Genomic DNA, 15000 nt, shown 5'->3' on the forward strand with positions numbered 1-15000 from the left:
AACGTGCAATTTATGGGGAAGCCGGGACAAAGAGCTTCATTTGATTCTTAATTTTTTAATTATGTAAAATAAATATGTATGAATGATTTATAGAAAACAAACACTAAAAACAGACAATTATTTATTCAAATGAAGAGCCAAAGAAGTCAAAAGAAAAAAAGACATATCATATAAAGTGTAAACAAAAAGTGTGAGATGATCTTTTTTTGGTCAGTGAGAACATGGAACATAATTATCCCAAGTCTGTACAAGTCAGTTAACACAAGTTTAATTTCCTTTACAAGAATAAGAGCAAGTTATTACAACAACAAAAAACGTACAAAAACACACCCGTATTCATTCTGGAAAAAAGTTTCCATCACATAATCTGTTTAATTATCGCTTTATATCATTTATTCACAGTTATGCTTTCACCTCCCAAAACACCGCCACGATAAAGATTCTGCTATAAAACATATTTGTTTACAGTTTAAGAAACAGGAACACCAACATTGTTTGGAAAAGTCTCCATATTGCCTCCACTCGACAAATAGAAAACAAGTAGTTTATTTTATTTTTAAGTATTTCGACCAAACATTGTAGAAAAAAACCCTCTGGAATCCTTCATTAAACTCGACATTAAACTCGTCGCAGCACATTAAAGTGCGTAAAGCTGGTCTTCCGTACAACAAAGAAGCGCTCGAGTAAAGAACACTTTTAAACGCACAGAACTGAATGCATTGCAGCACGACTCCTGCAGGGGGCGCTGGAGAGTCTCCGCGTGCAGGATGCTAAACCAGTCAAAGTCAAAAGAAACCGCGTGATTCTCAAAAAGCACCTCAAACTTTTACCCGTGCGGCCAACGTGCACTTGTCTGGTGCAAAATGTGCCCTTTATGCAACAAATAAGTGTTTTCTGAGACTTGGTGTGATTGAAAGGGGCGGGGTTACACTCATGAGAGTTGAGGCATGACAAATAAATTAATAAAAGCAAGAAGAAAAGAAAAAAAAAGATTCTTTTGTAAATGAATAAACAAAATGAGGAGTCGATCGACTCCGTCTTCACCGTTCAGTTCAAGGTGTTCATGGAAAGAATACACAGAAACAAGATGGCCGACACCCAGCTGTCAGTTCACTCTCCCTCACGATGTGATGGACACAATATTAGAAACACCTGCAGCAGTTCAAACAGAACATTATAGTATTATATTAAACTATATTCATAAGAAAGTGTTTCAAGCAGCTTCATAAGATTAACAAAGATTATTTGAAAACATTTTTAATGCCCACACAGGCGCCGCAGAGATTTTTCAGTTTTTGTGAGTTGGGGTTCTTCACGGACCGGATGCGCCTCTGAAGGTGGCTTCGATCTGCTCCAGGGTCTTGCCCTTGGTTTCTGGGACGATGGCGAGGGTGAAGAGGACGTTGAGGAGGCACATGGAGGAGAAGAGCCAGAAGGTTCCGGCGCTGGTCAGCAGACCCTGGAAGAGATCACCAGGTCACGGGTTTACAGGGCTCATAGTTCTGGACATGTTCAAAATACACAAATAAAAACTACAGAGACACGGAGATGGAAAACCTTCCTTCTTACCTTTCACAATAAAAGCCCCAGCCCTCTTGACCAGAGGGAACCCACATTCACTTGTAAGGAAACTCAATCCAGTATTTAGCTTGGTATGATTAATTAATTATCACATTATTTTCTGACTATAATAACTATTAATCCTTTAGTCTCTAAATATCATGACATAGGACTGGAAATCAGTTCGTGATGATATAAACACAGAAAGAAGAAGTAGGTTTTCACATTGTTAAAATTGGAGAATGTCTGGCATTTCCTTGATGAGATTAATAAATAATTAAATGAAAAATAAATGAAATATTTTAAATAATTATACTGATATGTATATACACTGGTATACAATATAAAAATAAAATGTAGTTAGAGTAGAGGTTCAACATAAACGGACACCGTATTACGTATTCTGTGATCACAGTTTTAAAAAGGAGCCGTTTGGAGGATTTAGTGCCATCTAGTGGTGAGGTTGCAGATGGCAACTAACCGAATACACGTCTGCTCACTCCAAGTCAGAAAACTAGACGTAGATGGCGTTTGGTTTGTCCTGTCTGGGCTACCGTAGGAACATGGTGGACTCTGAAGAGGACCTGCTCCCTATGCAGGTGTGAAGGACTCGTTACAAGCTGATGTAACACAACCAGTCTTCGTTCAAGGTGACTATATACTAATGAAAACATAGTTATGAATAGCATATTCCATCTGCTACACGCTGGCCCTTTAACAGGACACTATGCCACATTCATTTGCATGAAACCGAACCTCCTTGAGACCTCTTGAGACCCGTCGAGCGCTCACCATCATGTCTTGGAAGGTCTTGGTGACGAGGAAGGCCATGCTCCAGTTGGTGAGGACGCAGGCGGCGCTGGCGACTCCCCGCACTTTGGAGGGGAAGATCTCCGACATGACCAGCCACGGGATCGGACCCCAGCCGAGAGCAAAACCTGAACGGAGCAGCGACAGCCATCAACGGGGGGCCAAAAATGGGAAGTACTTGTACTGTACGAGAGTATTTTCAAATTTGCAGAGTTCTCCTTCAATAGTGGACCCATTGATATAAAACCAATGACCTCATTAGACACTTAGTCACCAACACCACTGGTTAAAGGTTGAGGAACTTTAACACCCGGATCAGAGTAACGTCAGACACCTGTCGGGGCCCCTGGATCTCACCTGTGATGAAGACGGCCATGCTGGCCAGGGCCAGCCAGGCCAGGTCAGCCTGGGGCTCTCCGGTGCTGGGAGGTTTGGACACCAGGTAGAAGTAAACCCCGAACGACGTGGTGCTGATCGCCATGCCAATGCCTGGGGGGGAAAAACAAACACAAACACGGAGTGTCAGGGGCCCAAAGTGTCAGGGGTCCAAAGTGCCGGGGGTCTAAAGCTTCAATGGCCCAAAGTGTCGGGGATCCAAAGAGTCACTGGCCCAACGTGTGTCAATAGCGTCTAAAGTGTTGATGGCCCAAAGTGTGTCAATGACCCAAAGTGTCAGGGGTCTAAAGTGTGAGGGGTCCAAAGTGTCAATGGTCTAGAGAGTGACAGGGGTCCAGAGTGTCAGGGGCCCAAAGTGTCAGGTGCCCAAAGTACAAATGGCCCAAAGTGTCAGGTGCCCAAAGTACAAATGGCCCAAAGTGTCAGGTGCCCAAAGTACAAATGGCCCAAAGTGTCAGGTGCCCAAAGTACAAATGGCCCAAAGTGTCAGGGGCCCAAAGTGACAGGATCCCAAAGTGACAGGATCCCAAAGTGACAGGATCCCAAAGTGTCGGGGGCCCAAAGCGTCAGTGGCGTTCGGTGCCGCCACTGACGCTTTGGGCCCACTTCACATTTAATTGAAAATACCTGAGATGATGAGAAGGAGTTTCCTTCCCGCTCGGTCCATGATGAGCGCTGCCACTCCTGTGAAGACGACCTGGATCAGACCCACGATCACCGACGCCAGGTCGCTCTCCTGGGAAACAGCAAAAAAAAATATATTATAATTCCGTGTGGGATTTTGAGGTGAAACTTTAAGTTTTTGTTTGAATTTCGATTCAGCTGTAGTTAAAAAACAATCAGGAGATTGAACTTAATGGTTTTAAATTACCACACAAATTATCACACTTTTTCAGTACATCCTAAATTATTTCATCCAGTTCTGACGAGAGAATAACAAACTCTGCATCACTTGAAGAAGAAGAATGTGGAGATATTTTGTGTGAGAATTCTGATTTTAAATAAATCCATATTTACACCTTCATCAAAGCATTTCACCAAGCGACCGAGAACACAAACAGGAGCACAATTACAGATTAAAATGTGAGGACACGGTCCACATGGACAGTACTGGACCTTTTAAAGCGCCCTCACCTTGAAGTGGGCCCGTTCAAATATGTTCTCAGCGTAGAACATGATGGCGTTGATGCCCGTCATCTGCTGGAACACCATCAGCATGACGCCGATCACCAGAGGCTTGTAGACACCCGGGTCCTTCAGGTCGGACATCTGGAAGCCAGAGTCCTGGAGGAGAGAGAGAGACCAGGGCCATCAGAGTCAAAAAGAGACCAGGGTCACCAGGGACTGAAGACGACGTCTACACTGCCTTCAAAGTCGATCAAATGTTCTATTATCCATCTTAAATTACCACGATGATTGACGTCAGGCTATGTCGGTTTCTCAAAGGCTGATCTGCCCTCAAACAGTCTTGTTAAATCGAACCAGACATCAGTCATCTGAATAATTGCGTGTGTTCCTTCCTCTTCAGAAGGGGGAAATAGTCAAGCACTGACACCACGATGTTCTAACAGTACTATGGTAAATAAACTCAGAGGAAGTGCCTCTTTTTTCTCCGCTGAGGAGCAGGAGATGATCATGAACGCATATGAGGAAGTCAAGTCCATAATCATGGCAAAGTCTAAAAGGTGCGTTCACAGCAAACGCGTTGTGAATATTCGCAACATGTTTGCTTTTAGTGTTTTAAAAAGGGTTCGGTCAGACTCACCAAAGTCACAAAATAACAAAAACAGGCAGCGGGAGACCAGAAACTCCCAGAAAGTGACTGTTTTTGTCAATGGAGTCTGGTGGTAGACGACAGCATCTGGTCTGACCTAGACCCTTCGACATCCTCTCTCCCTCTCAGCCGTGACTCACCTGCTCGTCGCAGGCGCTCTCGATGCGGGCGCACTCCCACTCGACGGGGGCGTCGGGCCCCCGCAGGAAGCGCAGCGCCTCCTCGGCCTCCCGCCTCTTGCCCTGCGACAGCAGGAAGCGCGGCGACTCGGGCACGAAGCACATGCAGACCATCAGCAGCGTCGGCGGGATGGAGCTGCAGATGGCCAGCCAGCGCCAGTCCAGGAAGAGACCTGCAGGACCAGATGACAGCAGGGCGTATTGCATTGTGCACGTATATTTCACTCGCTCACGTTAGATATTTACACGGCTAACGGGACATATTTAGCATTGTGAAGGTGAGAAATCGAGGCGTTCGCCGTCGTTGCCAGATCTTGCAAGAGTCGGAGAAGGGTCGCAGGCTAAGTTACAGTTTCCCCTGATTTGCCGAACATGCATCTTTATCGTCAGACTGTTCTGAAGATTTGTGGCAAAAGAATGAGTCACATCAACTACATATATTTTACCCTTTATAGTCCTACAAAGAGACATAAAACAACTATTTGGGGGAGTTTTTCCTGATCCGATGTGAGGTCCCGGGACAGGGATGTTGTATGTGTACAAATTGTAAAGCCCTCAAAAGGCAAATTTGTAAACTGAATTGACACAAACAACTAAAAAAAAAAAAACACAAAGCAACAACAAAAGGAGCAAAGCAAAGCAACAACAAAGTGACGCAAAGCAACAACGTGACTGTTAATGCGTGCTAATTATTGGATGCCTGGTGTCGCCTCCAGAAGAACTCAGTTCAACAACTTCTCTCGTTCTCTATATTTATTTACTAAATGATCACAAGCAAAGTACTCAGCGCTGCAGTTGCAAAAGCAGTGAGTGGTCCAGCAACACGCAGGTTGGGTCCAGAACCACCGCCCCCCAAACGGAAGTGGGGCCTTTCATACACAGGTTATCGTCACAGGTTGGTCTCGCCTCGTCCTCACAGCTGATTGGCTCTATCCTGTCAAGAGGAGGAGAATCCCGTGTTCTCATCTTTTCTCACAAGACTGGACCACAACGACCCGTCTGCTTCACTCATGTCAACATACTGATAAACAGGTGTGAGTGTTGAAGTGCAGGCGTGTGACTGACTTCCCTTGAGAACTGGACCTTTCATAGACACAACCAACTCCAGCTGATAGCTGTGTTATACTGACCTCGCTGACCTGAACTTTAATAGGCATGAAGAGTAATGGAGAATATCTGCAGAATATAAGGATTTATATTATCAGTGACGCAAAGCAACAACAAAGAGACACAAAACAACAAAGTGACACAAAGCAACAACAAAGAGACACAAAGCAACAACAAAGTGATGCAACGCAACAACAAAGTGACACAAAACAACAACAAAGAGACACAAAACAACAACAAAGAGACACAAAACAACAACAAAGAGACACAAAGCAACAACAAAGAGACACAAAGCAACAACAAAGAGACACAAAGCAACAACAAAGAGACACAAAGCGACAACAAAGAGACATAAGAAGTACAAAGATATAAAACAATTTCAAAGAAATGCAAAAAAAACTGCACAGAAACACAAAAACTATAAATAAACAAAACAAACAACGATGAAGTCGGTGTCTGAAGGTGGGGGAGGGGCCTAATGTCTCTAGGTGATCAACTGTAAAGATCTTGAACAGGAAACAGGATCCTATTAAACATGAAAGCGGAGCTTCACACCCGGTTGTCTCTGCGTGTGAATGATGATCTACTTCTGAGGCCTGAAGGCTGCACACAGAGGAGCCTTGTCAAGGCTTCTCCTCACGAGGCTGCATTCCTCTGCAGATCGACCACACTGTTCACCTTTGAGCCTTCTCCTTCTTTATTCGGCCTGAACGACACGGTTCGTTTATACGACATCAGCTAAATGAATGACCGCGTTTGTTACGCAATTAAGAAAACATGGCGGTTGGACCGCCGGTTGCCATAGCGACGTCTCTGTCCGCTAACAGGAGACGGCCCGTGTCGCGTGACACGCGTCTACGAGGGGAACGCTAACGGCACGCGGCTAACGCGATTAGCTGTCGACGAGCACGTCACATGACGGCCAGGTTCCAGTCGTCTCCTTCTTCTCAACCTCTAGTGCACAAAAAGATTTTATTCAACTAAACCGGGCGTTTGACTGAGCAAAGAGCAGCAGTGCAATAACAACACATGAATATTGTGCATCACGTCACGGTGGTGATGAAGTTGTCAGCCAATGATTCACAGCTCGTAAACTGTCAGACTTCATTAAAAAAGGAGATTCACGGACGCCGTAAACACATAAACGCTGCAACATACCTGCGAGGTAAACTCCCATGATGCCGAGCACCACCATGAGCTGCACGCAGGAGCCCAGCGTCCCGCGTACGCGCTCGTGAGCCATCTCAGAGATGTACAGCTGCAGGGAGAGAGACGGCTTTAATCCATAGAAACATCATCACGAGGCCGAAAAAATATATAATTATTAAAATTCAGATTACTTGATTAATAGTTCGGTGTATGGAACCAGATCAAATACAATTTGATTGCACATCGCAAGGAACCAGAGTCAGAAAGTATGTCTTCAAATCGCTGGTTTTGCCTAAAACTTTTTAAAATGTTACATTGATATGATAGAATATGCTCACATCTAAGAGGCTAAAAACAGACACTGTTTGGCATTGTACTGTTTATTAAATGACTTAGATGATTATCAAAATAGTCACGTTTATATTTTCTGTCAATTGATGAATCAATATTCTAGAGATCGACGATTATTTGAAGTTAATGAGAGATTTTTATAAATATGGAAGCTGGAAAACACCTGAAGAAGATGTGCCAGTATTCCTGTGGAAATACCACAAATATCCCACTGAGGGAAAACATTAGAGGTGACGTTATATGCAGATTAATAAGAATAACCTTTCGTCACATTTGTTAAAACTGCCACTCTATCCTGACCGGAGGACACGAGACACATAATCGGTGAGAAAAAAAACAAAAAACGAACATCCACAAGAACAACGACCAATCAGAGGGGAGGAGCCTCTCCCGCAGCTGTCAATCAAGCTGCTGAAGCTCCCTAACGCCAGTAGGAGCACCAAAAAAAGTGACTAAAAAGTTAAAAGTGACACACTTTTAATGTGCGTCAAGGCCGGAAAGCACTTCTTACCGGGACGACCAGCGACGTGACCCCGCTGGCGAGGCCCGTGAGCAGCCGGCCGGCGTAGAGCATCCACACGTTCTGCGCCGCGATGATGATGGTGAAGCCGAAGACGAAGGGCAGCGAGCAGAACATCAGGCTGAGCTTCCTGCCGATCTTCCCCACCATCCAGCCGCCCAGCAGGCCGCCGGCCGCCGCCCCCACCGTCACGATGGACTGAGGGGGAGGAGCTTAAGTTACGAAGTGATCACCATGCTGTGTTGAAGACTTGAGACGAGAGATTGAGACATAAACTCATGTTTACAATGTTTACTGAGGGAATACATCAAGAGAAGTAGAGTCATTTATATAGACTTCTATACAACCAGAGGAGTCACCTCCTGGTGGTCAGGAGAGAGAATGCAGTTGTTATATGAAGCATATACTTCTATACAACCAGAGGAGTCGCCTCCTCGTGGCCATTAGAGAGAATGCAGCTTTAACACATGAAGCATATACTTCTATACAACCAGAACCAGAGGAGTCGTCCCCTGGTGGACAGGAGAGAGAATGCAGCTTTAACACATGAAGCATAGACTTCTATACAACCAGAGGAGTCGCCCCTGGTGATCAGGAGAGAGAATGCAGCTTTTATATGAAGCATAGACTTCTATACAACCAGAGGAGTCGCCTCCTTGTGGTCAGTAGAGAGAATGCAGCTTTAACACATGAAGCATAGACTTCTATACAACCAGAGGAGTCGCCTCCTGGTGGTCAGCAGAGAGAATGCAGCTTTAACACATGTCTGCTCTACCAAACCTTTCCATTTAAACTGCGCTCGTCGTCCGTCTCTCTGCTTTTGAATGAGTTTGTACAACATGTGACGACATTAAAATTGCTGATAAGTGGAAAACAACAACCACAGCACGTCATTTAAAAGCGGTTCTGCTTTAAAAAGGAACGTGACACGGACTCATCGTACCCCGAACCACGAGGCCTGGTCGGCGTCCAGCCGCAGCCGAGGGTCGGCGATCCGGGCGAGCTCGGGGATGGCGGGCGAGCTGTAGCCCAACACGAAGCCGAAGCTCATGGGACCCAGAACGCACGCCAGCGTGGCCAGGTACAGATTCCTGTTCCTCACTTTGCTGCCGAGGGAGAGAGAGGAACAGAGCACAGGCAGGAGGTCAGAGGTCGGGGGATCGTTGTCATTTCCTCTGTTTCGTGCTTCCTCGTCTCCTCAGTCGTCCCTTCTGTCTGCGAGGGGAGAGGAAGGAGAGAGGAGAGAGGGGAGAGGAGAGAGAGGAGAGGAAGGAAAGAGGGGAGAGAGGAGAGGAAGGAAAGAGGGGAGAGGGATGAGAGAGTAGAGGAAGGAGAGAGGAGAGAGGAGAGAGGAAGGAGAGGAGAGAGGATAGGAGAGGGAGGAGGAGAGAGGAGGTGGCAAGAGGAGAGAGGAGGAGAGGGAGGAGAGGAAGGAGAGTGGAGAGAGAAGTGAAGAAGGAGAGAGGAAGGAGAGAGAGGAGAGAGTAGAGGAAGGAGAGAGGAGAGAGAAGAGATTAAGGAGAGAGGAGAGAGAAGAGAGGAAGGAGAGAGAAGTGAAGAAGTAGAGCGGAAGGAGAGAGGAGAGAGAAGAGGAGAGAGAGGAGAGGAAGGAGAGAGAGGAGAGAGAGAGGAGAAGGAGAGAGTAGAGGAAGGAGAGAGGAGAGAGAAGAGAGGAAGGAGAGAGAAGTGAAGAAGTAGAGAGGAAGGAGAGAGGAGAGAGAAGAGGAAGGAGAGAGAGGAGGCCCAGATGTCTCCTTTGGTTAAATGCACCTGGACTCCTCTCTCCTCTCTCCTCTTCCTCTTCCTCGCCTCCTTAACTTGCATCTCAGGGCGGGAGGGCGCAAGACGAGGATGCGAGGAGCCGAGGAAAGGAGCCGAGGATGTACAAGCGTGGAAACGGGAGGAGGATAAATAAATAAAAAACTAGGACATGAGCATATTTCTAATAAATTGCACATCTTAGTTTAAACTACATTTTGTGAAGAAAACTATCAATAATTGAGTTTCTGCCTGTTGTCTTGGTTACATGGTAATGATGCACATGCTACATGCTACATTGTAATCGTTTACGGGGGCAACACACATACATGTAGCCGTTTCTGCCTGTTTGAACTTGACTCGTTGACAGATTTAAACTTCCCATGGTCATAGATCCAGTGAACTGCATGAGAATGGATTCATATTCAGCTCATCTGAATCCAACAGATACGTTGTGTGTGATCAATACATGTATAAGCTGTAATGATCACACGCCAAACTGATTGGGCGTGATTTTGGAGAGAACCTTTTTATGGCACTTCCAGAAGCTGGTTAAAGGACACATGCACTCCGTGTGACCCCGTGACCTCTTGGTCTCCATCAGCCTGTAAACCTACTGCTCATTGACCCACACTCCTGTTTGGAGAGCAGCGTGAGAACCACCAATGAACATGTGGGTTGGTTTAAAGAGCCTGGACTGGTTATTGATCTGAAACAACACATTTACACCTGGCTTTTCATTGGCTAACACCACTGATATATAAATATACTTATGCATGTGTGTCAGTTATATGGAAATGCATGGGTCCTTGGAGTGAGCAGTCCCTCTGTGCATGTGTGTGTGTGTGTGTGTGTGTGTGTCTGTGTGTGTCTTTTTTGTGTGTGTCTTTATTTGTGCGTGCGTGTGTCTTTGTGTGTGCGTGTGTGCGTGCGTGTGTCTTTGTGTGTGCGTGTGTGCGTGCGTGTGTCTTTATGTGTGCGTCTGTCTGTGTGCGTGCGTGCGTGCGTGTGTCTTTGTCTTTGTGTGTGCCTGTCTGTGTGCGTCTGTGCGTGTGTCTTTGTGTGTGCGTGTGTGCGTGCGTGTGTCTTTATGTGTGCGTCTGTCTGTGTGCGTGCGTGCGTGCGTGTGTCTTTGTGTTTGCGTGTGTCTGTCTGTGTGCGTCTGTGCGTGTGTCTTTGTGTTTGCGTGTGTGTGTGTCTGTGTGCGTCTGTGCGTGTGTCTTTGTGTGTGCGTGTGTGTGTGTCTGTCTGTGTGCGTCTGTGCGTGTGTCTTTGTGTGTGCGTGTGTGTGTGTCTGTCTGTGTGCGTCTGTGCGTGTGTCTTTGTGTGTGCGTGTGTGTGTCTGTGTGCGTCTGTGCGTGTGTCTTTGTGTGTGCGTGTGTGTGTGTCTGTCTGTGTGCGTCTGTGCGTGTGTCTTTGTGTGTGCGTGTGTGTGTCTGTCTGTCTGTCTGTCTGTGTGCGTCTGTGTCTGTGTCTGTGCGTGTCTGCGCGCGTGTCTGTGTGCCTGTCTGTGTGTGTGAGTCTGTCGGTCTGTGTGTATGTGTGTGTGTGTGTGTCTGTGCGTGCGTGCGTGCGCGTGAACTGACCTCAGGTACGCGTCCTGCTCGGACACGAGCCCCGCGGGCCCCTCGTCCCGCTCGTCCCGCTCGTCCTCGTCCTCCAGCAGCCGCCTCCTCTCGCTCTGGATGTCCATGCTGACAGCAGCAACTCCTCGTGCAGCTTCTTCTTCTTCGTCTTCTTCTTCTTCTTTGTCTTCTTCTTCGTCTTCTTCTTCTTCTTCTTTGTCTTCTTCGTCTTCTTCTTCTTCTTCTTTGTCTTCTTCGTCTTCTTCTTCTTCTTCTTTGTTTACATGGATCAACAGGTCGGGGAAACTAACCGGAAGAAGGAGAAATCAACAAAGTTCGTTGCGAACAGCGGACATTTCACTTATTCAAGGCTGTTTGTTGATTCTTCTTCCTCCTCCACCGGCGACCAACGTGCTTGTCAACATTCCAGTCAGCTGATCTGCATTTGTGCCCATTGTTTCCGGTTCTTTTCAAAGTAAAAGCCCATGTTGTTGTTAATGGGGACATCGATGGGTGTGTGCGCCGCTAAATACTGTCGTGTCACGTTGTTCTAACTGTTGAACTTCTTGTGCTAGTTTAATTAAGCAGTGTTAAACTGAAATACCGGGCTTTCGAGGGTCATTTAGCATCCACTCTTTCCATTCAGTTACATGCTGTTTTTAATTTCATTTTACTTTTTATTTAGTTATATCATAGCTACGACACTATTAACACTTGTAAACATATAATATTTAATAATAATAATATCGGACGTTTTTCTATATTGCTTGAAACGGAAGCGGAAGTGACGTAGAGACAAAAGTTTGTTTACTCTTCCTAAAGTTACATCATACCTACGACACTATTAATACTTGTAAAAATCATATAAATGTACTATTAATAATAATAATAATTTCACACGGGTATACGTTCGCATAGATAGCGTGAAACGGAACCGGAAATACAAAATAAAAAGTCGAACGTTTAGAAAATAAAAGCCGTCAGTGTTGAAGTCGGTTTCCATGGTGACAACCAGATTCACCGTCAACGCAGCGGATTTTAAAAAACCGTCAAAGGGAAGATTAACGGAGCAAAAAGCGACCAAAACTGACGTAAAACGGTTCGTGTCCGCCGGCTGAACGAGGAAATGGAGAAGAACGACCACACGGTAAATGTGACGTCACAAATACACCAAAAAAGTACAGAAAACGGTCAACAGATCGTGATATTGCTGTTTTATATCTGTCCCTTTTTCATTCTTTTTTCAAATGCATGTAGTTATTTTTCTTTCTAATTAATTTCGGTCTGGATTAAAGAATGCATGTAAAACAAATATATAAATTATAAAAAAATAAAAAAAGTTTTTATGTTTACCAACTTTTTTTAAACTCTTTTTTTAATTACAAAGTGAACTACAAATTCCTATTTCCTTTTCACAACTATGCCACAAATACAGATATTCAGGTTTAAGTTGAATTTTATTCAATTATTCATTTTGGTCATCATTAGTGAGGATTCAAGAATGCATATACAATAAATACATCAACATTTTGTTAGTATACCTGTTTAAAATGATTTAGTTTTAATTGCAAAGTGACCTACAAATGATTATTTCTTTATACCAACTGAACCCCATTGACAATTTATTTTAAAATCATTTTTAATCTTTGATTTCAAGCTCTGACCGCCGTTAGAAAGCAGCTGATTTTAGATCTGTGCCGTTTTAAGATCACTAGATCACAACATCGTCACGCATGTGCGTTGATAAATCGCTTGGCGGTTGTTTTAATCCGATTGTTTCCCCAATTCTTGCAGCTCTCTTTGGTAACATGGGAATTGGCTACGTGTTGGTTTCCCTAAAACCATCCACACAGTTGTTAATGTACTGTAAGGAGCTATGGATGCAGTACAGACTGCGCTCTGATTGGAGGAATCAACTTAAACTGACACAAAATAGTCCTCCTATATGTAGCAGGTCTAAATGTTTACGTCTCTGTGGTCTGACCCACCAGCAGGAGGACGAGGCCCGGAGCAGAAGACCCTTAAGGCGGCTTTTCAGCTCCAGTAGGATCTTCCTGGCGCCGGGAGCGAAACCGGCCCAAAGACCCGATCTCCAGATGAGCCTCATCCTCCAGAGCAAGGCGGCTCAACAGTGAGGAAACACTCCCAAAGAAATATGCATTTTCTACTTTAGCATCGCTGTTCATTGTCGCGTATCTTTCTGAAATATAGTTTTTTCTCAAGAGAAGCAAAGATCGAATATCTCTTTTCAGGTGTGGATAATGCTGACGGTGTTTCTCTCTGCAGTTGCTCCAATGGGAAAGAGGCAATGGGAACGTCCCAGTATGAGAAGGCCGTGGTCTGCTTCTCCAAGGCCATCAACCTGCAGCCAGAGCAGGTGAAGCACTGAGAGGTGTTTTATTTAGACTCAAGGATTCAGGGATTCAAGGATTCAGGGATTCAAGGATTCAGGGATTCAAGGATACAAGGATACAGGGGAAAAGGAGACATGTGGAAATGTACTGATTGTTGTGAGGTGTTTTTTTTAGATTCATGGATTCAAGGAGTCAAGGATTCAAGGATTCAAGGATTCAAGGGAAAGGAGCCACATTGAAATGTACTGATTGTCATGAGGTGTTTTATTTAAGTCAAGGATTCAATTATTCAAGGGTTCATGAATTCAATGATTCATGGATTCCGTGATTCATGGATTCATGGATTCAAAGATTCAAGGATTCAATGATTCAAGGATTCAAGGGGAAAGGAGCCATGTTGAAAAGCACTGATTGTTATGAGGTGTTTTATTTAGGGCAAGGATTCAATTATTCAAGGGTTCATGAATTCAATGATTCATGGATTCAAGGGGCCATTTATTTTCATTATGCAACACGGGGAAGCGCAACACAACGGTGGTGTAGACCGTTATATTACCATACAGGCAGACTGCGGGAAGATGAAGCGTCTGTCTGTGAGGCAGGAAGTAGAACCCTGATCAGCTTCCTGGGCCGCTGTGTGTCCTCAGGCCCGGCTGCACCAGAGCCAGGCGGAGGCCTACCTGCAGCTGTGCGACTTCCAGTCGGCGGCGGCGTGCTACAGGCGGGCCTGGGTCCTGGAGCCCGCAGCCGGCGGCGCCCGCCTGGCCTTCGTCTACTTCCTGCAGGTTCTCCTCTGCTCACGGCTGCAGTTTACATCTTTATTGTTTTACCATTCTGTGATCCTTACACCTATACATGTGATTTAAAAGGTTCTCAGGTGAATGACCTTTCACTTGCAGAAGCATCACCTGACCTCCTCTGACCTAACGTACTGTCCCTTTAAGGGCAGGTGATTCACAGCCTTTAGTCTCTGGCAGACTTTTGTTTTTACGAGTTTTTACAACGGTTTTATGACTCGTGTGTTTCTTTGCCTCCTCATCATTTCTCAACTGTTCATCTGAATATATATTTCCATTATCTATTCAGTCCAGTGGGTAAAAGAAAAGGTAAATCCAGAGAATCTGGACCACTTTTTGGGGTTAAAAACCGATGGATTCTGATTATTTGTGCCTTTTTATTTAGGTAAATGAAGGTAGATACTACATGTCCTGATTCACACCCTTCATCAACATCCCAGAGTCTAAACACACCTGGCTGCTTCCTGTCGTCTCAGGGCCAGTGTTTGTTTGACCGAGGCCTTTTCCTGGAGGCCCTGCAGGCCTTCAGCAGAGCGGCCGAGGTGAAGCCCGGCTGCCGGACCTACGAGGTCAAAAGGTCAGCGAGCTTTTAGGGGGTTTGATGTGTGGAGTCACGAGTCATATGCACATTATAGCTCCTTTGTTCAAATGGTATTTTTAATTCACACACATTGATCTTG

The 15000-nt window shown here is 45.3% G+C and overlaps 2 protein-coding genes across 2 annotated transcripts in view; one reads left to right on the plus strand and one right to left on the minus strand.

Moving 5' to 3' along the window:
* Positions 1-108: 108 nt before the first annotated feature.
* On the minus strand, positions 109-11568 carry slc2a8 (solute carrier family 2 member 8). The gene is made up of 10 exons (XM_079221702.1): positions 11191-11568; positions 8790-8952; positions 7838-8044; positions 6985-7084; positions 4681-4892; positions 3901-4050; positions 3394-3502; positions 2728-2859; positions 2353-2498; positions 109-1459 (listed from the first exon to the last, which is right to left on the minus strand). The coding sequence occupies exons 1-10, from the start codon at positions 11295-11297 to the stop codon at positions 1313-1315; spliced, it is 1473 nt and encodes a 490-aa protein (XP_079077828.1). The 5' UTR covers positions 11298-11568; the 3' UTR covers positions 109-1312.
* A 727-nt stretch (positions 11569-12295) lies between these two features.
* LOC306740138 (tetratricopeptide repeat protein 16-like) overlaps positions 12296-15000 on the plus strand; it is a gene marked incomplete at both ends in the record, with an annotated part of 8625 nt that continues 5920 nt past the window's right edge. Inside the window, 5 exons of the mRNA XM_079222247.1 lie at positions 12296-12316; positions 13161-13300; positions 13456-13546; positions 14171-14308; positions 14797-14897. Of these exons, the coding sequence (XP_079078373.1) occupies positions 12296-12316; positions 13161-13300; positions 13456-13546; positions 14171-14308; positions 14797-14897 (491 nt within the window). The remainder of the gene's footprint in view (positions 12317-13160; positions 13301-13455; positions 13547-14170; positions 14309-14796; positions 14898-15000) is intronic.

Source organism: Taurulus bubalis, assembly GCF_910589615.1.
Source record: "Taurulus bubalis genome assembly, chromosome: 8".
NCBI classification, from domain to species: domain Eukaryota; kingdom Metazoa; phylum Chordata; class Actinopteri; order Perciformes; family Cottidae; genus Taurulus; species Taurulus bubalis.